Below are 24911 nucleotides of genomic sequence, written 5' to 3'. Positions count from 1 at the left end.
TTTTTTTTCATACTTTTGCAGGACCAGAACATGCATTTAAACTTCTTTTAAAGTAGCTTAAACATTTTCTCACCACTTAAGAACATTATCAGTATTTACTTTTTTTTTTTTTCTTCCTTTATAAGTACAACCTTGTTGGTCTAACAACAGCTCTTCCAAACCTAATTCTGGGAGTGTGTGACAGGTCTGAAGAGCCTGTTGCTGTTAAGTCTGTTGCTGTCCTGACACACAACCTGCGGGTTGCTCAGCTGCACTGCTTTCCCTCTACTCTGGCACGGACTTCATCGCAACAAGATGACGATGATTTCTCCTTAGTCCCATCCTCGTTGTAGGACCGTGGGGCTGTATGGCGGCTGATCCCAGATCCGGTCACACCTTGATCTGTTATCCACACTTTTTGTTCTGGAGTAAGCTGGTTAAGATTTTGTGCTTGATGATGCAGATTATACTGCTGTGTATCTCTCATGCTCTTCCCCTTTTCTTTTTGAGCAGTCAGGAAGAGCAGGATTCAGCAGGGCCGAAGAGTTGGCACTGTGGTGCGAAGCCTTCTTCCCATGAGAAGTTGGGCCGGGCTGTATCCGTTCTGTAGCGGAGTGGTCCTATATGCAAGCAACAGGATCAGTAGCTTTTTTTCAGGAGCTCTTTCACTGTCTTTACTGCACGTTCAGCTTCACCATTACGCCATATGACTGAGCAAATGCAGCGAAGGCTGCCCCAGAAAACTGAGGTCACCAGCTGTTCAGGGATGCCATGGCGTGCAAAAATGGATTTGAAGTGGTGGATTACAACCGTTTATTTTGAGGGTGTGAGCAGAGCAATTTCCACAAATGCATAATCCACTACCAGCAGGTAGGTTTTGCTTCGCAGCAGAAAAAAATCTGCTCTAACTTTTGCCATGGTTGGTGTTATAGAAAAATTACCAGGAGTCTGAATGAGTAAAAGTAATTAGAAGATTTATTACAGGAGAAGTATAAAATACAAACAATTTTACTTGCAAATTGAGAGTGTCGTCCAGACTCGCGTGAAGTCCAGAGAGACTCTGGCTCTTGCATCATTAACATCAGTTTTTATTCAACCTGATTCTAGCTGAAGATCAGTCTCTCAGACTGATAGTAGGAGAAAGGGAGATTGAGAGGCACCATTCTCGCCCAATCAGGCTGTCATTTTTTAAACAACCGTCCGAAAGAGTGGTCAGCCTGACCTCACATACAATGACCCAACAGGAGAATAATAAAGTCAATGTTCTATATCAGTAATGTTCTATATCAGAAGAAAAGAAAACACACATCATGAAATGTAATTGAGAATAATAAACGAATAAATGCATTTTATAAGTAAAAGAATGATTACACTTGTGGTTATTGTATGAGTAAATATGATTGATTACCATATGCATTAAAATTACTTCCACATTGGCCTGGGGGATGTCTCTCCTTACTTGTTCGTTCAGCTGCTGGCTCAGCCCAGGCCACCACACTCACTATTGTGCACACTCCCTACATTTCACCACTCCTTGGTGACCTTCATGAAGTCTGGTGAGGACATCATTTCTCATGGTTGAAAGGATGACAAGTCTGTCTCCTTTGAGCAGCAGTCCATCATGTACTGTGAGAGAAGCTCGTTCTGCCCAGTACAGTCTTATTGCTGGTTCATTATTGTGGTGTGTAGGCCATCCCTCCTTGCATAGCTGCATCACACGAGCACACACACACTCCTGCCTCAGGTGCTCCAGGTAGGACGTGCTTGCCGGCAGGTTTTCCAAAAGCATGTCCACGTATATATTTGTATCCTCCTGTGTAGATGCCTTCAGCATCCTCGACAGACAAAATCGACAGGCACATGACTTTCCACACTCCCCAGGAATCCATCACATATCCAGCCGAAAACGTTCCACCAGGACAAGCAGGCTCCTCTACGCCTGTTTTCCGGTTCGAATAAATTTGGTCGATTGCATTTAGGGACCAGCTGATCAAATCCATGGGTCTAGATTCTAGATTCAGAACAGAAATGCAAAGAGAGTCTCAGAGATGACAGGACAAGTAGCAGGGCAGAGTGGAGAGGAGGGTGAGAGAAGAAAAAGAGTCTGCCTTCGTCGAGGGCCGGAAGTAGAAGAAGGTTATAGATGGTTATAAGTTGTGCCACCCAAGCGGTACAGCTGCTGGTAGCATACATGCCATCTTAGATCTCAGCAAATTGTAAATGTTTTAAGACACGAAGAAGACAGGCTACTGCTGCAGTGTCTGATTAAAAACAAACTACTTCTCATTTGATGCCGTCCCCCTTTTAATGTGGTATGTACTACTAAGTATTATGTACATCTTTGCAGAGTTGTCCTTTTTTATTTGCATTTTTAAACACTGGCAAAGATTTTTGTTGTCTTGTTAATCTGACTGCATAAAATTGTATGGGTACCAGATGAGGCTGCTCTTTTTTTAACAGCAATGTAAGAAATTGGCTCTTTGTACTCTTCACAGTTCTCTTTCATAGCATTTGCACTGTTGCCAACTCCTCAGTAAGGAAAGTAGGTATTGGCTGTCCTGAAAGTCGCTAGAAGTCGCTAAATGACGTCATCGCCTAATTTGCATAATTGGCCATTTGCATGTAATGTAGTCAAAAACACCCTAAATATGTTTAGAACTACAAATAATTTTTTCTGTTGATTCTTGGTTTGTTTTTTTGTTTTGGGATTTTTGTCATTGAAATTGGCCTTCACTTTTCCTCTGTTCCGTCACTCCTGACATGATTCGAACTACTGTACCTGGGGTGATGATGACTGAAAGTCCAGAAACCGAAGCAGACTTCGGGACTTTCCTGTGGGGGATCTGGGTTTTTCTGGGGTCTCGAGCTGGTGTGATTTCCTGACACTAAAAAAAGAAGGGACAGGAGCTCCTGGCTTGATGAGCTTTACCTTCCTCCTCAGCGGAGATGGCGAAGCGAGGCATGATGTCCAGGTTCTGGGTGCTGTTCATCACCAGCGGGCTGGCACTGCGCTACGACTGCGAGGAACTGGAGGAAGCTCGTGGCCGAAGACTGTGGAGGGCAAACAGAATGCACCGTCTACAATAAAACAGCAAACTGAAGTTGAATGAATTCATATTATAATCAGTGATGCAGGGGTCACCGCCCGGCTGACGGTAAAGGAGCGGACCTACTTCTTCCCTGGGTCACCACCCGGCTGATGGTAAAGGAGTGGACCCACTTCTCCCTGGGTCACCGCCCGGCTGACGGTAAAGGAGCGGACCCACTTCTCCCTGGGTCACCGCCCGGCTGACGGTAAAGGAGCGGACCCACTTCTCCCTGGGTCACCGCCCGGCTGACGGTAAAGGAGCGGACCCACTTCTCCCTGGGTCACCGCCCGGCTGAAGGTAAAGGAGCGGACCTACTTCTTCCCTGGGTCACCGCCCGGCTGACGGTAAAGGAGCGGACCTACTTCTTCCCTGGGTCACCGCCCGGCTGGAGGTAAAGGAGCGGACCCACTTCTCCCTGGGTCACCGCCCGGCTGAAGGTAAAGGAGCGGACCCACTTCTCCCTGGGTCACCGCCCGGCTGAAGGTAAAGGAGCGGACCCACTTCTCCCTGGGTCACCGCCTGGCTGACGGTAAAGGAGCGGACCTACTTCTTCCCTGGGTCACCGCCCGGCTGAAGGTAAAGGAGCGGACCAACTTCTCCCTGGGTCACCGTCTGGCTGATGGTAAAGAAGCGGACCCACTTCTCCCTGAGTCACCGCCCGGCTGAAGGTAAAGAAGCAGACCCACTTTATCCCGGGTCACTGCCCAGCTGAAGGTAAAGAAACGGACCCACTTCTCCCTGGGTCACCGCCCGGCTGAAGGTAAAGAAGCGGACCCATTTTATCCCGGGTCACCGCCCGGCTGAAGGTAAAGAAACGGACCCACTTCTCCCCGAGTCACCGCCCAGCTGAAGGTAAAGAAGCGGACCCACTTTATCCCGGGTCACTGCCCGGCTGACGGTAAAGAAGCGGGCCCACTTTATCCCGGGTCATCGCCCGGCTGACGGTAAAGGAGCGGACCTACTTCTTCCCTGGGTCACCGCCCGGCTGACGGTAAAGGAGCGGACCCACTTTATCCCGTCTCACCGCCCGGCTGACGGTAAAGGAGTGGACCCACTTCTCCCTGGGTCACCGCCCGGTTGAAGGTAAAGGAGCGGACCTACTTCTTCCCTGGGTCACCGCCCGGCTGACGGTAAAGGAGCGGACCTACTTCTTCCCTGGGTCACTGCCCGGCCGACGGTAAAGAAGCAGACCCACTTTATCCCGGGTCACCGCCCGGCTGAAGGTAAAGGAGCGGACCCACTTCTCCCTGGGTCACCGCCTGGCTGACGGTAAAGAAGCGGACCCACTTCTCCCTGAGTCACCGCCCGGCTGAAGGTAAAGAAGCAGACCCACTTTATCCCGGGTCACCGCCCGGCTGACGGTAAAGAAGCAGACCCACTTTATCCCGGGTCACCGCCCGGCTGACGGTAAAGGAGCGGACCTACTTCTTCCCTGGGTCACCGCCTGGCTGACGGTAAAGAAGCGGACCCACTTTATCCCGGGTCACCGCCCGGCTGACGGTAAAGAAGCGGGCCCACTTTATCCCGGGTCACCGCCCGGCTGACGGTAAAGGAGCGGACCTACTTCTTCCCTGGGTCACCGCCCGGCTGACGGTAAAGGAGTGGACCAACTTCTCCCTGGGCCACCGCCCGGTTGAAGGTAAAGGAGCGGACCCACTTCTCCCTGGGTCACCGCCCGGCTGAAGGTAAAGGAGCGGACCCACTTCTCCCTGGGTCACCGCCTGGCTGACGGTAAAGAAGCGGACCCACTTCTCCCTGAGTCACCGCCCGGCTGAAGGTAAAGGAGCGGACCCACTTCTCCCTGGGTCACCGCCTGGCTGAACTTCCGGTGTCTGTGTCCTAACATCGTTTCTGCGACCATGGACGTGTTTTTCCACGTAGTTGTTTAAGAAATGAGAAGCTGCTCATTGCTGAAAGATGATCACCCATCCAGTAACTGTCCAATAGGAGGCTCCAACCTGTTAGCTTAGCTGAATCCAGGTGGACACTTGTGTTTGGATGTTTTGTGTGGTTTTGTGTGTTTTTAATTGTGCAGCACTCTGGCCTACAGTTTCTTGTTTTTAATCTGCTTCATAAATGAAGTCCTCTTGCCTTGACAATGAAAGGATTTTATCCCTTTAAATGACGGTATGATTAGTTGATGTTACTAAATTTTAGGATAAAATGTCCCATTAAACCACATTAAACCCTCTTTTTAGGGTAAAATAATAATAATAAAAGTGCTGTAGCAGGAAACTGAGGAGATGTCAGGAAAACCCTACAAGAACAGCTGAATTTTATTTGGAGTTAACCAGAGTTTCTAACTGATGGCAGGTGTAAAAACTAGAAGACACGTATCAGAGTGTCCACACTTATCCAGCCAGCTTATTGTACTTTTTAAAAACGTTTTCCCCTAAAAAACTATTTACATCTTAATATGGTGTTAAGTGTTCCTCTGAACCAGTACCGGCCCAGTTAATATAGCCACAATAACACGAAGATCAGTTTCCCCTCAGAACAAAATGTTTCTTTCAGAAGTTGAGGAACTTCATGAAGCTTTCAGGGTGATATGTATGATAGAGAAAAGCATCCAGTTTGTGTGATTTGTATTTTCTGTGTTCTCCAACAAGATATTTAGACCGGAAGCACCATTACCGCCTTTCTTATTAATCCACACGGTGCAGTTTATCTACTACCCTCTTGATCATGAAGGAGAAAATGTTTTCTAAAAAACTGCTATAAAAATTCTACAGATTAGTATGTAGTATTAGTATATTAGTGTATGACAGTATAAGCAGCTAAGATCAATAACAAAATCTAATGAAATAACAAGCGTTTTATGCAAAGGCCTATAATGTGGAAATGGCTGGTTTTTATAGTGGAGAACAGTAAAAATGATGAATTTGACTAAAATGAAACCCTAACATCACAAGATCCTAGATTATATTATGCAATCGATATGAGTTTAGAAATGTGATTTAATGGGAGTCAATGGGACATTTTTAAATTTGAAAATTTGATTCTACTTAAAACCAAAAATCCTTCAAAGTCAATATTTAGGCTAATTCTTGATCCATCCGAAAATTGTCAAAAATATCAGGGATATCAAGTCATCAAGCTGGCATTTAAAGGGTAAAAATGCTGGAAATCTCTCAGTGTTTGGTAGTTTTGGTCAGGGCTGCAGTTTGAAGTTGAATTGTGTGTGAGGAAAGAGACCTTCCTGCCACATAAAAACACAGCCGACGTGGCGGCCAAATGAAGATGAGGAATTTGCCCAAAATGTCTTTGATGACTCATGAGGGCTAACTCACCTTGTTCCCTGATGTCGGGTCAGGTCTGGTGTCCCTGAGGCGAGCGGAGGAAGAGGAGACCGTGTTCTGGCTCAGCATGGGCCGGACCTTCCACAAAGTCTGCCTCAAAGACAAGATCATCACCGTTACTCGATACCTGCCAAAGTAAGCTCTCCTGATATCCGACTCTCACTCAACACTAATACTCAGTTTCTAAATGTGATCGCGTGAACACAGAATGTGATCTGTGCACACAGATATCTAGGATTTCTGTTGGGAACGTTGATCTTTTTGTAGAGACGTTGCATCTGTTCACTGTACACGGTGCTACCAAAATAGAAAACCAAAGATAAAGTTAACTAAAAACAACCACTGACATCGATCAAAATAAGACACTGCACATAAAGAAAACACACAACATTCGGCAACAGAAGACAACAGCTGTGTCCCATTCCAGCGTCTACGCACTCGGAAGTGCAGCTTCGTCAGCTGCATCCGGCTCAGCTCCCACGTGGAAGGAACCGTCTGGCCTGCAGCGAGTGGATGAAGCGGTTTGGTGTCGCGTTGTCAGATAAGCAGGTTTCATTGTGTCTTTTAAAAAAATAATAAAAATATGGGGAAAAAATGACGCGTCTTTGTGTCCTGCTGTGAGGTAACAAAGATGAAATAGTTTCACAGACATGATGAAAAGATGATAAGAGAAGTTATTTTCCCAGCAGTCGGTATGTTTCAGCATGGTGTGACAGTAACTGAATAAAAATGTGAATGAATGATATTAAAATAGCTTAAAAATCGCTTAAATTAACATTAGATTAAAAAAAAAATTAAAATTAAAGTATTTATATAATATACACTAAAATGCAAATGAAGTTCAGGTATGCTAAAATGAATTTAATTCACTTTAAATGTAATTCAGATTAAATTTAAATAAAAATATATTAATTAAAAATAAAATTAAATTAAATTAACTTAAATTAAATTAAATTAGGAAACTGAATAGGGGAAGAAAAAGAAAACTATGTAAAAGAAATCCTCCCCAGATTCTGGACCTCAACATTAGTCAAGTAAATATAAATTTATTCATATAGCACATTTAAAAACATTTACTATTGACGAGGGTGTTATATTTATAAAAAGACAAAAAATACAAAATACAAAAATAATAAATGAATAAATATAGTATAATAGCAACACTGATAAAAATAGTCATAATGGATTAAAAACCAATTATAAAGAAATAAGTGATGTCTCAGTACTTTGCACAGTACTGCGCATACCGGATCCTGGATCTGCGCATACCTGGTCCTGGATCTGTGCATACCTGGTCCTGGATCTGTGCATACCTGGACCTGGATCTGTGCATACCTGGACCTGGATCTGTGCATACCTGGTCCTGGATCTGTGCATACCTGGACCTGGATCTGTGCATACCTGGTCCTGGATCTGTGCATACCTGGTCCTGGATCTGTGCATACCTGGACCTGTGCATACGTGGTCCTGGATCTGCGCATACCTGGACCTGGATCTGCGCATACCTGGACCTGGATCTGCGCATACCTGGAACTGGATCTGCGCATACCTGGCCCTGGATCTGTGCATACCTGGACCTGGATCTGTGCATTCCTGGTCCTGGATCTGCGCATTCCTGGTCCTGGATCTGTGCATACCTGGACCTGGATCTGTGCATACCTGGACCTGGATCTGTGCATACCTGGACCTGGATCTGTGCATTCCTGGACCTGTATCTGCACATACCTGGACCTGGATCTGTGCATACCTGGACCTGGATCTGTGCATACCTGAGTGTCTTGTCATGTTTGTGTTCCAGGTATCCGTACGAGTCTGCTCAGATCCAGTACAGCTACAGCCTCTGTCCTCCTCACTCTGATGCTCAGTTTGTGTCCTGCTGGGTGGAGTTTGGACATGAGAGACTGGAGGAATATAAGTGGAACTACCTGGACCAGTACATCTGCTCTGCTGGATCTGAGGACTTCAGGTACAAAGCAGCCACGTCTATAGAGAATACACCTGTACTCATGTAAACTTATCTGGTTTCTACTGTTCTCTACCACCCAGCCTCATAGACTCACTGAAGTTCTGGAGGACTCGCTTCCTCCTTCTGCCAGCTGGAGGGGCTCGCCGGGTGGCGGACGGGGAGGGACACTGGGATGTATATGGTGAGGGAGGGGGTGCTGGCATGGGTGGCAGTGGGGATTGGGTTTTACTGGACGGCTTCATTCGCTTCCTGGAGGGTCTGAACCGTATCCGTCGACGCCACCGCTCTGACAGGATCATCAGGGTGAGAAATCCTCTTTACAATCTATAATACCTGGAAAAAACTAAAAGATGACATCAGGCATCATACAATACCCGTCCACTTTATCAGGTCCACCTTCTAGAACCAGGTGGTTCTTCAGAACCCCTTTGATACAGTTTCTGAAACATTTTTCCTTTTTTTATAGTAAAACTTTTGATTAAAACCCTGTTGTAGACAATCAGATGCTTGTCTTTTGTCCCCTGGTGGATACAAAAATATTATCCACCAGGGCTTTAAAAGGTTAATCCTGGTGTGATAGATGAACCAGGTGGTGGAAACCTTCCTCAGAGGTTTTCTCCATATTGACATGACAGCATCACACAGTTGCTGCAGGTTTGTCGGCTGCATCCATGATGAGAATCTCCCGTTCCACCACATCCCAAAGCTGCTCTACTGGACTGAGATCTGGTGGCTGTGGAGGCCGTTGGAGTCCAGTGAACTCATCGTCATGTTCTAGAAAGCAGGTGGAGATGATCTGAGCTTTGTGACATGGTGCATTATCCTGCTGGAAGTAGTATCAGAAGATGCTCCACTGTGGTCATAAAGGGATGGACATGGTCAGCAACAATACTCAGGTAGGCTGTGCTGGTTAAACCAGGCCACGTTGGTACTAAGGGGCCCAAAGTGGACCAAGAAAATCTCCCCCCACCATTACACCAGCAGCAGCCTGAAGCGTTGATCCAAGGCAGGATGGATCCATGTTTTCATTATGTTTCCAGCAGATTCTGATCCCAGCATCTGAATGTGGCGCTGAAATGGAGACTCATCAGACCAGCAACGTTTCTCCATCTTCTATTGTCCAGTGTTGGTGAGTGTGTGTGAATTGTAGCCTCAGTTTCCTGTTCTTAGCTGGCAGGAGGCACCCGGTGTGGTCTTCTGCTGCATCCTGGTCCAGACAACTGCTGCTCTGGATATTTTCTCTTCTTCAGACCATCTCTGGAAACCCTGGAGATGGTTGTGGGTGAAAATCCCAGTAAATACTCAGACCAACAACCATGCCACGTTCAAAGTTTCTTAAATCCTCTTTCCTCCTCATTCTGCTGCTCAGTTTGAACTTCAGCAGGTCGTCTTCACCACGTCTACATGACTACATGCTGCCGTGTGATTGGCTGGTTGGATATTAGTGTAAACAGGAAGTAGAACAGGTGGAGCTGATGAAGTGGACGATGTGTTTCTGTGATGATGTTCACTGGTGTCTAACACTGGATTATTTCTGCTTTTGCTTCAGTATCTTGGTATATTTGTACCACTGGTAGAGAAATATTTTCTCTGATCTGTTACATGGCGTTTGTAGCGCCAAATGATGAATCCTCAAATTAAGTCTCAAAAAATAATCTGCTTGTTCTCCACCCTGAGATCTGAGGCCATAGATTTATTCATGGATGTGGGAAGCATCGTTTCATGGTAAACACCTCGTTTGTTTGGCATGTAGCAGAAAGGAACGCCAATGAAAGGACTGCAGGTCACCGGTCCTCTGCCTTCATACCCCACGGAGCCTGTGCTGCCACCTCAAGGAAAGAGCGGCACGTCAGCTTTATCAGCTCTGCTGGAGATGGAGCAGAACCAGAAGTGAGTTTCCCTCTGGGGCATAAGCATCATCCATCTTTTCTCAGCCGTCTCTGAGTTCTCTGTGCCTTCCACCAGGTCTCTAGAGGAGCAGCAGCAGGTAAAGCCATCTGCAGCTGTGGGCGACCTCTCAAGCGTTGTCACAGCGACCACACATGTAGACAGCCCGCAGAAGGTGAGTGGTTTTTCTGAATGTTGATTGGAGTTTATTGTTTCAGGCTTTTAGCTTGTGCAGACTCATCTGGATTTGTTTTATCAGCATCATATACTTTAAAGTCGCTGTTCTTCCCTGGTGTTCTGATGTTGGGGCTTCAGCTCTTCTCTCTTCCATCAACCTTTTTTCCTCCATGCATCTGTTCTGCTCCTGTTGCTGGGCTTTGGTTGTTTGATCCTGGGTTGTGTTCCTCCAGTATGCTGACAGGATGCTGCCTTTATTTTGGATTTTATACGTAGCCCTCGATCCTCCTACATCTATCACTCTCAGGTCAGTAACAGCATCGCTGAAGCTCTTTCTTTTGGTGTGCATTGTCATGTGCCGTGTCTCCTCCTGCTAACTCTGCATTACTGTATGTGCATGGGCAGCAGAACAAACAACGTCTTCAGGTTCATCTTGTATTCTGAGTTAAAGTGTTTACTGGTAAGTAGAGACACTGGTACCAGGATCACCCCTATCTGGTAGTAATACTCAGAAATCCACAGTAAAAACACAGGTCTCATTCAGTGCAAGCAAGTTTAATTAAGGTAAAGTTTTAGTTACAAAGAACATAATAAGAGACCAAGAGCTTCAAAATTGGGCAATTTTACAGCCAACTACAAGGAAATAAAAATATGAAAGCAATAAAAACAAGCATCCATAAATACAAATAAACAAGAGGAAAACATAAAAATTTAGAAGTGATACTCAATTCAGCTCAACTTTACTAATATGTCACTTTATCAAAAACAGAAGAGCAAAACAGCATTAAACAGTTAAAAAAATAAAGATTTAAAGTTAACAATAATAAAAACAAGTTGCAAATTATTCTAAATAATAGCAATAAAATCAAGAATTCAGAATGAAATTAAATAAAGTATTGTATCATCAGAGAGCACAAAGGACAACATATTAACAGAAAGTTAAGTAAATTTGATTTATATAGCACATTTCATACGACAGGCATGAACTCAACAGGCTTTAACAACATAGCACAGCAGTACAAGTAAGATTAAAAACACAAGATAAAAACTACACAAAGCGGCAGTGCTGCAGGTTAAAACAATTAAAAACTGAAAGTTTACAGTTAAAAACAAAAAGCTTGTGAGAATAGAAATGTTTTGAGTCTGCATTTAAAAGAAGATCCTGCTGTAGCGGACCTGAGTTCATGTGGTAGGGAATTCCACAGAGTCGGGCTGTAAGTGAAAGCACCACGAGCTGCTTCTAACTGTGTTTGGGAAGCGTAGGCCTTCACTCAGTCATCTCAGGGATCTGCTTGGTGTGTGTTCAGTCAGCATGTCGGAGATGTAAGGAGGAGCTGTACCATTCAAAGCTTTAATAGCAAGTACAATTTTAAAATCAATTCTTTGCTTCACTGGACGCCAATGAAGAGATGCTAAAATTGAGGTCATGTGTTCACATGGTTCTTGTTCTAGTTAAAACTCTGGCTGCAGCGTCTTGAATAAGTTGGAGTTTATGAAATGCTTGTTTTGTTAACCTTGGGTAAAGTGTGTCACAAAAATCTAACCAACTTTGAATATATTTCTAAGATGGTAGAAAGCAGTGTTGTAGATGTAAGAAATATGTTTCTGAAAGTTGAGATCAGCATCCATAATCACACCTAGGCTTTTTACATGCTCACTGGGTTTATAGAGAAAGACATTCGTAAAGAAAGGAAAGGACCTGGTGCCTCAGTCACTAAAAGAGTTTATCATCATTCAGTGGTAAAAGGCTTTCAGTCATCCAGTGTCGAACATCATTGATACACTGAATGAGATCATTTACGGGACTCAGGTGATCAGTAGAAACAGATAAGTATAACTGTGTGTCGTCAGCAAAGGAATACGAAATACTTACGGATTATGCAACAAAGTGGGTCTTTTGTTCCAGCTGTTCTAGTCTGATGTAGGGCTGAAGTTTTCTTCTGTTTACTTTTAGCACCTTCTTTTCATAGAAGATGTAGGCCTGTTAAACTTCAGTGTGTTAGCAGAGTTTTGCATCAAGCTTTGGTTATTTATGGTGTCCTTGTGCATGTATTGAGCATTGTGCAGCGGAGCAAAACATTTCCTCAGACGGATCAGATTGTTTTACAACTTGTATATTTTCTTATGAAGGATGGGAAACGTAAAAAAACACACCTCTTGTGTAGAGCAGACTTATCTACAACACCATACAATTAATGAAATGACTGAACCCGGATAATTTACTCAAAACAAAACCATCAAACTATCTAGTGGCTCTGGCTGTTTTCTGCAGTCATGTTCTGTCTGCTGCAGACTCAGAGCTTCTCTGTGTCTTTCCAGTCTAGTCCAGTAAGACACGTTTATGGTCTTTTTAGATCTCAGTTCAGCTTATTTGCTTTTCTTTTTTTTATTTTATTTTAATTAAACCGTCCTTTAAATATAATATAAATGTAATATAATAAATGTAAATAATGAAAATAATTCTCCCTCAGGAGGGAGTTGATACTTGGAGTCTCTGGTACCCATCTTGCCAATATATAGTCCCTGCTTCTAGACTTTAAACATCTTCACAGAATCTAAATAATAAGTTTATCTGACCCAGAGCCAACCTCTGTACCCTGTAGAGGAATTACCTGCCATATCTGACAAACACTCCTCCTCGAGCGGATCAACTCAACAAGCTCTCAACTCTCTCCCTCACAATCTAAAAACAATGACAGTATGGTGACTGGTTATTTCCCTATGTGAGGTCACAAAGGGAAAGATCTCAGACTCACCTGTTAAAGCACACATTCGCTAAAAAGTGGAGCAAGCAAGTGAGAGAGATTACACAATTTTCTCATTTTTGAGCCTCAAACACAGGCTAAGAGGACACATATGACTGTTAGAAAACCTTTAGAAAGTGAATTGTCCATCATATGGGCCCTTTAAAAGGAATTTTCATTTGGCTTCTTTAACAACATTTTGCTAGTCAGAAAGACACATGCAGCTTGTCTTTCTTCCACCTCCGTTCAGCCTGTCTGCAGCGCCTCTTCAGGGCACATGTGGTGTCATTCAGACAGGGACCTCAGCTTAAAGGGTGCAACGGAGTCCACAATCTCTGAAGGGGTGGAATAAAAAGAGAAGATAAATCCCCTGGGCACAGAAAAGGTGCATGTTCACCCCGAGTATAAAAACCAGTGCTCATGAAGGCAGCAGCAAACTCACCAGTCAAAGATGGTCTGTGACAATGTGTGCTCTCTAGAAAGAGTTTTTCTGCTCTACTGTTGCCTCTGTTCATACAGCACCAATTCACAACAAAAAAACTAGTAAAAATTTACACTTTTACTGACAGTTCAAGATACTGCCGTCCAATTATAGTCCAATGAAAACAGATCCATTATATGATCCATATTAGTCCAATTTATAACTGTGTTTATATAAACCATAAAAATAATGACCAAGCTAAGGTCACTCTAAATTCTCTTTAGTAGTGAGTATAAATTTTTTGTCTCTCTGTGTTGGTCCTGCGATGGACTGGTGACCTGTCCAGGTGTACCTGCCTCTCATCTGCTAATTGCTGGGATAGACTCCAGCGTCCCCACAACCCTGACTTGGATTAAGTGGTATAGACAATGAATGACTGCCATTATATGATCCACATTGGTGACAATTCTTCTATGATTTAATCCGGATGTTGTGGGGAAGTTACAACCCCTGGTTGCTGATTCAGGACTGTTACCGACCGATGCAGGGCTTCGGTTAGAAAGCTGGCGAGTCATCCAAGAAGATTTGACACTGTACTTGAGAGCAGGCAGATACAGAATTACAGCCGTGGGCACGCAGGTGAACAGCATGTACAGGCAGCAGGGACAGGCAATGGATGGCAGTAAAAGGCAGGATAAACAGGGTAGGCTGTTTTAGGCTGTTTCTGGGATACAACAGAAAGGGGATGTACTGCTTAAAACTTAAAAGTGTAAATTCGGTGGCAGTGACAGAAAGTGAGGACGTATCTTATCAACACCTTGATGTGACAACTCTGCTTCACGCTTATGTTTAAAAGACTCCTGGAACTGGTTTCATCTGAACTGGTTTCCATGGAAATCCTCAGTCCACCAGTCAAACTTCAGTAAGTTCTGACCTCTATGACGAAGCTCAGAAACCTGCAGATGGACAGCATTTTACCCCACAAGCGCTAAGAACAACTCCTTGTTTCACTGGAACTGACGTAGTTTACAGGAGAGTTCTTATTAAAAAGTATATTAACTTATTTTTAGTCAGACTAATAGACTTGTATTTTTTTCTGTATCTGGGATTGAAGTGTTTCTTTATCTGCTGTCATTGTCCCAGTTTCTGAGTTTTCTTCTCTGACTTTGTGTCTCTTTTTGTATTTGTTTTCAGAGCAGATTTAAAGATGAAGGAGGAAGAGGAGGAAGTTTCGATTGAGGAGAAAAACCATAATCTGTCTTCCCTGCCAGCAGAAGTAAATCACTTTTTTGTTGTCATTCAAAATTATAAGCTAACATCTGATTTAGTCCTTTTTAAACAGTTTCCGAGCTTTTCTGGAGTTTGGTGAACAGAAGTGTTGATAAATTATCTTGATTAAAAAGCTAATAACAAAACTTTAGTGTAATGTTTAACTTTTCTAGATATAATAAGTAGCCTTATTATTAATTTTTTCAGTGGTCACCATGGTAACAGTATCTCTTTCCTTCTGTCTTGGATTCATAGAATCAATATCAAGACAGGCCTCATGATGAAGAGGAAGGTGGCCCCAGTGAAGGACTGTCGGCTCATCAGACCCCAACTGTGGACAAACAACACCGCTGTGATTGTGGAAAATCCTTCAGGTGGCTGTACAAACTGAAACGACATCAGCGCATCCACACCGGAGAAAAGCCGTACGCCTGTGACCGGTGTGGAAAGAGTTTCAGCCTGTTGGGAAGTCTGAAACTACATCAGCGCATCCACACCGGAGAAAAGCTTACCTGGTTGGGAAGTCTGAAACAACATCAGTGCATCCCCAGTAAAGAAACTCTTCTCCCACCTCTGTGATAATCTTTAATAATAATCTTTGCATGCAGTTTGTCGAGTGTTGTGTTATTTTTTGCAGCAAGCAGAGTCTTGTCTGCATGTCTGCCATGGTGATTCATGTGGGTTATGCTCAAGTATAAAGTTAGTGTTGATCACAGGATAAAACAGCATCTAAATACTGTTCTGAGATCAAAAATCTACCAGAAACTATGTCCTTCACACTGGACATGGAGGAATTTCTTCCTCAGACTGAGCCTGGAAGAACAGCCACACAATGATGATAGAGAATATTCTTCTCTATTGCTCTTTATCCTTCATTCTTTATTCTTAACCCTTTACCCTCACCTCTTTTATATCTTCCTTTCCTGTCTCCTCTAAAAGTAAATAAATAAATAAAAAATATTAAATAAAAAAAATAATGGTTCCATTTCAAATAATTTTTAACTTATTTTGTCTGATTTATAAAAATGTAAAGCACAACATGAAAACACTAAAACCAGCACAAAAACATCAGCCTTAAATTTATTTTCCAGTTCTAAAGGCTTTTATCAAACTTTAATCAAAGGAAAATTATCACTCATCATCAAATACTCTAATAATATAGAACCCTAATAATAATACCCTACTGATATACTAGAACCACAGAGGGCGTCATTGAGGGAAAAATTAGAAAAGAGCATCATTGAGTGCTAAAGTAAGGACATTTTTTGCTTTGCACACCATAAAACATGAGGCAACAAAAATGTTGGGAAAACATTCAATTTAACAAATTGTTGTTGAGGAATAAATTAAATAATGATTAAATTAACACTAATTAGCAGGTGGTTTTGATTAGAAACAAGTTTAATGTGAACTATAAGCATACAATGGAGAGCACCAGCTTTTTGCTGACAGCTGATCAATGCATACAGCCACCAACATGATTAAAAAAGTTATTGCTGAAAGGTAAGTAGGCCTATTTTACATAGAAAGTATTTATATGAACATTGGATTCATGACTAAAGCCCCTTACAAATAGTGATGGAAGTGTTGATTATTTAAATAATGAAATGCGTGCAGTGACCTGCTCCTCACATTCAGACGTAAATAAATTCCAAACCAAACGGCTTAAGCTGGTACACACACAACGATATTTGGACTGTTTTTGTCCTGATTTGGCCTCATCCAGACCACCATCATTCCCTTGTCCTATATGTCCTCTTCCATGCTGTGTTGTGTTTTCCAATTGTTACTATAGGTGTGTCCCAATTCAGGGTCTGCACACTTCGAAGGCCGCTTAAAGTTCGTGAAATGGGACAGCCTACCTAGCCAACGAAAATTTCCCATAGTGCTCCAGTGCCCTGTTGCCTAGCAACTGCAGATGTTACCGCTTGTGATCAAATTTTTCCCGCTAATCTTTCTTCGTTCAGAAAAAACAACCCCAAAAACATGGAACCTGAAATTTTACTTTTCTTTTTATTCGTTTATCTTTATTTTGAGAACGAGAACATGTCGAGGAGGCGAACCAGACGAGCTCTCCTCGGGCTGAGAGCGCACCCTGTCCAGGTACGTTACGCAGCAAACATGTGAATGTGGGCCCCACATGGGATTTACTTGGGATGATGGGGTTCCCAGTGGGCATGGGCTTATGGTGGGTATCCTATCTGAGACCCACTTGGTACACCCAAATAGGGCCCAGATGGGCCAACCCAAATGGCTTATATTTTATGGGTACCATAGGGGTAACAAATGGGAAGGTTGTACATGGGTTTTGAATGGGTAACACAGATAAAACCCATCTGAGTTTAATGATCCTGTCCCAACTAACAAATATTTAATTTGTAAAAATAAATTAATCTTAAATAACCCTAAGTCAGAGACTTAGTCTGTTCACTACATTAAAACAAAACATATATATTTCAATTTTATATACATTTTAGGAGCATTATTTACTTTCATTATTTGTTTTCCAGTAGTCTCTCTCTCTCTCTCTCTCTCTCTCTCTCTCACACACACACACACACACACACACACACACACACCATTATTTACTCTTAAATAATATTTTCCTTATTTGCTATCCATCCAATCCATTTCCAGCATGAAGCATGGGAGAGAGTATTTCGAAATCTCGCGTAATTTCGAAGAACAGGCGGAATGTCGCGAGAGCACACCCATTCCACCATTTCGCGCTTATTTGGTACACTGACCGTGGACTTCGTAGGAGCTTAACGTTTCTGCTTTAAGGGTAAGACATTTTATTTTAGTTTAATCTTTTAATATATATATAAAATGTTTACAAAGCTATATCTCAAAATGTATCAGTCTCGTCGAGGTGAATTCTTAAGTTGACAGTACTGCTTCTAAAGATGTTTATGAATGCTTGACTAAACCGGTTTCTGCCGGTTTTTTGAAGGCAGTTGCTAGCTTACTGTCAACGCTAGACAGGTACGGCAAAAAACATTTTTCATGACCTGGTCAGAGTTTGTTGAATTTTTTTCTTGTCTTCTTACAGAAAAGTGTGAAGAAAATGTATAACACATTTTTAGTTATATATTTTATGAAGCGTTTTATTAAAATGTTCAAAATTCACCTAAAGTTTGCCTGCACTGTTGGCACCCATTTTCAAGTGCGATATAAATTGAGAAGTATTTCTGCTGAACTGGGATTTTAACCAAAGTTGACATTTCCCCTGTATTTAAAACAAAACATAATATTAAAAGGAAGGATTTTATGGTAGTGGTGGACTCTATTTCGGATAATGGTTCCTTTTTTTTAAATTTTTTTTCTCAAAAAAAAAAAAAAAAAATCTCCGCGAGTTCAACGATATGAATCTATCAATTAAAGCAGGTGTGTGGCGACAGCTGAAGGCAGCGCAAGTTGTCTCATAGCACACGCTGCCGAGTAAACAAAAGTAGCTGCAGCGCCACAGAATTATTTCCCAACGTGTAAGACTTAAGTTCAGTAAGGTGGACGGTGGTTAAATGTATAAAATGATGAAAGGGCAAACAGTGCTGACAAATTCCTTTGCTTTACATGTCAACTTCCCTGCTGTTTCTTCTGTATTTTACCCGATTTTTGGGCATTATTTCACTAGCCATATCCAGCTTATTTGACAAGTGTTATTGTTTGTTGGATTTTTATGTATTTTGTGCCAGGTCTTTTGTCAGGATTTCGTTTCCTAATTGCCTGTGTGAATATTGATCTGGAGGGATGGATTTCTCTTAAACATGAGCTTTTTAGTTTGTTTTATGACTTCAGCTAGCTATACAATTTTTAAATTTGTACATTTATTGTATTGCATTAAAATTTGTTAATACATACTGTATATTGATTTATGTTTGCTGTTGCACAGTGGAGTGGGCAGTACCAAGGAGGGCCCTATGAAATCGGTTTCAGTTTTTTCCCCAAATTCTGCGTTTTCTTTTCTTTGCTGTTTTTACATGCATTCTGTGTTTAATTATGTGACCTTATTTTTTGGCTACAGATGCCAGAGGTGAGTGTTGGCAGAGCATAAAGAAGGAAAATATATTCAGATTTTCATAAAAGTAAATCATTATAAATATCAAATTAATCTGAACATTGATTTATCACCCAGCTCTTTGCTCTTGTACCTTATATTCACAGCAAGTCAGGAGCCCCAAAATTAGCTGTTTTATCTTATTGTTTTCTAATACTTAATATTTGTCTTTCAGAAAGTAATGGAGAAGTCTGAGAGGACAAAAAAGAAGAAAAATAGCTGTGAAAGTGGCTGAACATTTACAATTCATTTCACAGCAGAATGATTCAGAGCATCAACAGGATTCAGACTGTCAATTTGAGGATGAACCAGCAGAAGTGTTTCATGATTGCAATGAACATGTTGAACTCAGTCCACTAAATGAACAACACACATTTTTTATGATTCTTTTGACAATGACATTTTTCCTCAAGACTTTCAATGTGGGAAGGCTGATTTTAATGAGTTTGACTTTGATGATGAGTGTTCACATTCAGATTCTGTGTCACAAACACCACATGATACAGAAGGACTTGCAGAGTGGGCTGCAGAATATAATATCTCACACAATGCTTTGTCTGCCCTTATGAAAATTTTGAGACAAAAGGGTCTCAATGTGCCATTAGATGCTCGAACACTGATGTCAACTGCCCGCAAATGCGATGTGAAAGATGTTGCTGGGGGATCATACTACTATTTTGGGTTAAAGAAGTCAATTGTTGCAGCATTAGAGCTTTTAGATTTTGATTTGAGCGAACTAACAGACACTCTAACTCTTAGAATAAATGTTGATGGGCTACCTTTATTTCACAGCACCAATGTTTGTCTGTGGCCTATTCTCGGAAGGATCAAAGAGATCCCAAAATCTGATGTTTTTGTGATAGCTTTGTACTCGGGTAATACCAAACCCTCTAATGTACAGGAATACTTGAAGGAATTTGTACAAGATGTAAGGGCAATTACACAAGAGGGCATTGAGTTTAATGGTGTCCATTTCAGAGTTGCTGCTCCAGATGCCTTCATTTGTGATGCTCCTGCCCGGGCTTTTCTTAAATGTGTAAAGGGACACACTGGTTATTATTCATGTGAGCGGTGCAGTCAAAAAGGTGTACATTTAAATAGAAGGGTGTGTTTTCCTGAAACCTCTGCTGAGCAAAGGACTGATGAGGCTTTTCACGCTTTAGCTTACAAAGAGCACCAAGTTGGGGTTTCACCTCTGAATGATCTGGGTTTGGGGTTAGTCTCAGGTTTTGTGCTGGACTACATGCATCTTGTGTGCTTGCACTGCACAAAATGATTTTCAAGAAAGTAAATTAACCTTGTTTCTGGACATTTTTTCTCATTTTTTGTCTAAAAAGAAAAATATTCTTAACAAGCTTATTTTAAGAACATATGTCCAACTTTTTCCTAACAAGACATGTCAGCTCATTTTGAGCTATATTTACCAGTTACAAGGTATGAGAATGGTTTGGTTGAAATTCCAGAGTAAGAACAAGCTTATTTTTCTTATTTAAAGACCAAGACCACTCAAACAACATCTCAATTTAAGAAACTTATTTAATGACACACAAGTTTCACACAACGGTACGTGAACAAAAGCTGTAAGACTCAAAGCTCATAGAAAACATGAAATACGGTTTAGCTGGTCAAAAAATATAACATATAGCACAACTCAGTTTTTCACAGTTTTTACTTTAGTTTTCGTGCTCCTCAAACAACTGAACACTATTGGCATCTTTTCATTTATCTTCACAATAATCAGGAGCCAACTACAACAGAACTGTTCTTGTTAGAAAAATAACTATTACATTTTTAAAATTGCCACACATATGCCCGAAACAGTAATCTGATCAAGTCCCTTCATGTAAAACACAGTACATTTTATAATACATCAGAGCTTGTGTGTAGTCCAATTACATCACCCAGGTAATATTTCATAACAGCATATGTCATGTCTTTGTGTCTAAAACTGTAATATGGAGTGAAATCAATAAGACTATCAGCAGATATCAGTTCTGTTGCTTGTGCCATGTTTGGAATCTCTATCTTATATGACATGTAATCTTTGTCATAACAAATCGTTTTGTGCTGTTGGAATTCAAAACAATACAATGATGAATTTATTACATAAATATTTCTCACAAGTCCAAATAAAGGTAAATCACTTGAATCAACAGCACTCACAATTAATGACTTATCCTTCATGTATTTGTTACCATTTAGATTAAGCCATTTAACAGATACTGCATGCTTTGCTTCATCATTTCCAAGGAATGCTCTCATTTTTTCTTTTAAGTATGACATGTTGCTTATTTCTGATGTTGGTCCTAATGTACATTCATTTGAAAAAATGGGGTGATCAAAATTATCCATATTTTGACAACATTCATACATTTGATTATGCCTCATTAAAGACTTGCAAACATTTTTAAAATTTATTTTTGATGCCCATTGTTTAAAAAAGCAGTGTTTCGATTCAAATCTCATGCACATATGACGGATCATTGGTCCCAGTAGTTTAATTTGTGATGGTGCATGAATCAAATAATGTTGTTTTGGTGTGATGTTATCTGGAAAAAGGTTTTTCATATGCTTCAAATGCTGTTCAATGAGTTTTTTCAACTTGTTAATTGTCTGTAGACCAATGACAGGAGCTAGTAAAATTTGAACTATCTCTAGGAGTTCAAGGGTGACTGCATAGTGTTCGGTACCTTTAGCTGTATCAGTCAGAAATGGCAGAATTTTCAGTAGAACAATCATTTGCCCTGAGGACTGCTTCAACTTATTGTCACTGGAAGCTAATGTGCTGTAGGCAATAGGACTTGGTTTATCTCTAATATCAACTGGAGAGTAGGGGAATCCAGTTACTGCAGCACTGAAAAGATCTAAGTCTAGGTCTCCCATAAGAACTAAGTGTTTCAACACACACTTTATTTCTAATGGAGCAATCCCTTCAAAAATTACATGCATCATGTCTTGGGGTGTTTGTTGGATCAAGTTAAATGCTGGGAAATCAATTAGTTTGCTTCTTCTATTTATACCATATGTTGTTTTTAAGCTGTTTCTGAGATACTCTGTGTTGGCCTTCTCAATTTCACAACACTGCCGGACATGTCGTTCAAATGTCCGCTCCTCAAAGTTATCCTCATCAAAATGAATTTGCATCTCTTCAAATGAACATTCACATTGCCTGCATTTACTATATGCAAAACCGACGCCTTCCTTAAACCCACAAAGCTCATGTTGAGCCAAAGTATCTCCACATATGGAAACTAATGCTCCAAAAATTTCACGTTCACCTATCCCAGTTTGAATTTTCACTCCATTATATAACATTACTAGGTCCTCATGCAACCTTTGCAATATTCCATCAACACCACATTCAGAAAGCTCACTCTTCTTTGCAATGGCAAGTAGACGAATGGCAGCTAGTTTTGAACGATATTTAGGATTAATGTTTCCCAAAGTATAATAGAACATTACCAACTTATTTTTGGAGGCATGGGAGCCAAGGGGGTTACAAATTTCAATTTCATCTGAGTAAAGGATTATCTGTAAGGCAGAGGGGTGTGCAGAAAATAAAGGGTGTGATTTCAAGAGTTCTCCGTCTATGATATCATACAAATACTCACTTCTGTAATTCTGCGGCTCATTTATCATTGCCAAAATTCTTGGATGGGACAATAACTGTTCCAAACTTCTGACAAGGGGAACATAATGAAAACATCTTGGCACTGTAGTGAGGAATCTTTTTTTCCCCTTTTTTACAATGCAAGCAGTATACCCAACAGAAACCTCCTCAGACTCCACAAAATTGAACTTTTTCTTAATCACACTATCCTGCCTGTATGTTGTTGAAACAGAGGCAAATGGATCCTCAATCTGGTCAAACACTGCCAAAGGGTCTTTTTCAAGTCCACTTCCTTGATGTTGCTGGAAAACTTTTTGAAGCTGACTTCTTAGATTATTCACCAACAATGCTTGATATGTCTGCATCGCTGTCAAAATATCATTCACGCCACTCTGAAAAACAGAAAGAAAAGATAATAAATGTTGTTTGCTATTAAAAGGGATAACTGTGTTGTGCGCCCCCTATAGGTTTAGAGAATAGACCACTTATTCTATAAGATTTAATAACGGTATGATATACAACTGAGAAATCTCAAAGCCTTTATCTAAATTATAGGAGACATTTGTGTATTTTTTTGGATTGTGTTGAGCAAGAACAAATGCATTTTATTACAAAACAACATAATAGATGGATGTCAGATGTGTCACAAAACAAGCAATCATGTACAAGGGATACATGTAATAAAAACCTAAGAGAACAAGAGTACCACATGTACCCTGTTTGCAATGCTCATGATAGGATAAGCTATGAGAAAATGCATTAAAGGATGTTACAGATAAGGGAAAATGTAAATATCAAATTATGGAATTTAACAGAACAAACAACCATAACTAGATTTTAAAATAGCAATTCTAATTTTGCATGAGCACAAACCTGTGAAAGATGATGTTTCTCTCTTGCAGTCAACAGAAGAGCAGTTGCTTGTTTGGTAAGAACACTGTGGGAGGAGTCATCCTTCAGAAAAAGGAAATACATACAGGAGTTTAATAAACTGGTAAAAAGAAACAGCAAAAAAGTTGTTATTGCGTTTAAGAAAATATAAATAGACTTACTTTAGATTGGCATGATGCTGCGCCATCTGCAAACTCACTTGGACAAGTCGCTGGAATGTTTGGAGTCGAGATACTGTCGATGGTCTGGGAGGGAACAACGGGCCTTGGCGAAGAATGAACGGCATCATCAAAGCCAGAGTACAATGACATATTACTGTCAAAAGTACCAAAATGTTCTGGACCCACACTGTCTGGATTGGGTTGTATTCTGTTATCCTGATTCATGGAATCTTCTCCTAAGTGGACTCTGATGTCCACAGTTCCATGCATAGTTGGCTGGCTTTGGTTTTCCACCACTAAATCAGGCCTGAATGCACACATGCTCCTGGGATTTCTGTTCACCATTGATGGGGGTTCCCTCCTTGTAGAACTGAAAATTAAATTAGTTGATTAACTGACTAGTTGAGGAAAAGAAAATTAATTACAAACCACACTGAAAATTAATAAAAATATCTATTCTCAGAAATACACTGCATTTCAGAATTTTCTATAGCTAACTCTAAATATGTTATGTATGTTTTCAGGGAGAGTTTAATTAATTAATTTCCAATAAGCTTAACTGTAGTTGAAAGGTCTTTAAAAATCATCATCTGTCCATTAAAAAAAATGCTTTCTCTAATAAGAGAAAGTAACGGTTCAGGATGATCAAGGTTAACAAGTCTTGATAAATAGTCATCAGCAGTGTTGTTGATCTTAAGGAATTGGCATTAAAATATCTATTGTTAAAAAAACATGCAGGAAAAAAATTGGATACATACATTGGAGATTTTTTTAAGGTTAGAATTATATTAAACTTTAAAGTCAGTCTCACCTTGTTGATATCGGTGTCCTCCGGCTTCTTGATCTGCTGCAGCTTCCATTGTCAAGGTGTTCGGAGTGTGTCCGACGAATGTGATACCAAAGTGAGTTGTAAACACGATACTCTTTGACACACCCATCTATCCCACAAACTACACGGAAACCTGGACTACGGCTATGCGCCGAATTAATATGACTTAATAAGGATTTGAGGGTCAGACCCACAAAAACAAAGCAGATAATACAGCGCCAAATCATTTTGTTTTACCGGTCTTTTTCTTCTTCGGGTTGTCTATGAACTCGTTTTCCCAGAAAGCCAATATACTATGGTTTAGTCCATTAAAGGGTAGAAGGGCTTTTATAATTGGGTGTTTTACAATAGCTGGGACAAGTAAGAGTACCCACACATCAGTAATGATTGAACATGTTCTAATTAAATAGTTTATTTGAATATACATGCACTTAAACGTGAAGTAAATCTATGACGATCCATATATCCCCTATACTTCTGGAGATGGTATAATCCTACAAGCTGCGCGCCGAAGAGACGACAGTTGGACTTC

General features: G+C 41.1%; 1 protein-coding gene across 1 annotated transcript; it reads left to right on the top strand.

Annotated features, from left to right (window-relative positions):
* Positions 1–14646: 14646 nt before the first annotated feature.
* On the top strand, positions 14647–15410 carry LOC121644317 (zinc finger protein 3-like). The gene is made up of 2 exons (XM_041992187.1): positions 14647–14838; positions 15087–15410. The coding sequence occupies exons 1-2, from the start codon at positions 14770–14772 to the stop codon at positions 15408–15410; spliced, it is 393 nt and encodes a 130-aa protein (XP_041848121.1). The 5' UTR covers positions 14647–14769.
* Positions 15411–24911: the final 9501 nt, after the last annotated feature.

This window comes from Melanotaenia boesemani, chromosome 8 (genome assembly GCF_017639745.1).
Source record: "Melanotaenia boesemani isolate fMelBoe1 chromosome 8, fMelBoe1.pri, whole genome shotgun sequence".
Classification (NCBI taxonomy): Eukaryota; Metazoa; Chordata; class Actinopteri; order Atheriniformes; family Melanotaeniidae; genus Melanotaenia; species Melanotaenia boesemani.
Note: the sequence above shows the minus strand (reverse complement) of the source record. Positions and strands in the feature narration are given on the sequence as shown.

Coding starts and splice junctions, on each gene's coding strand:
- LOC121644317 (XM_041992187.1), top strand. CDS start 14,770: ATGAAGGAGGAAGAGGAGGAAGTTTCGATTGAGGAGAAAAACCATAAT. Junction 14,839..15,086: donor TGTCTTCCCTGCCAGCAGAA/GTAAATCACTTT, acceptor TTGGATTCATAG/AATCAATATCAAGACAGGCC.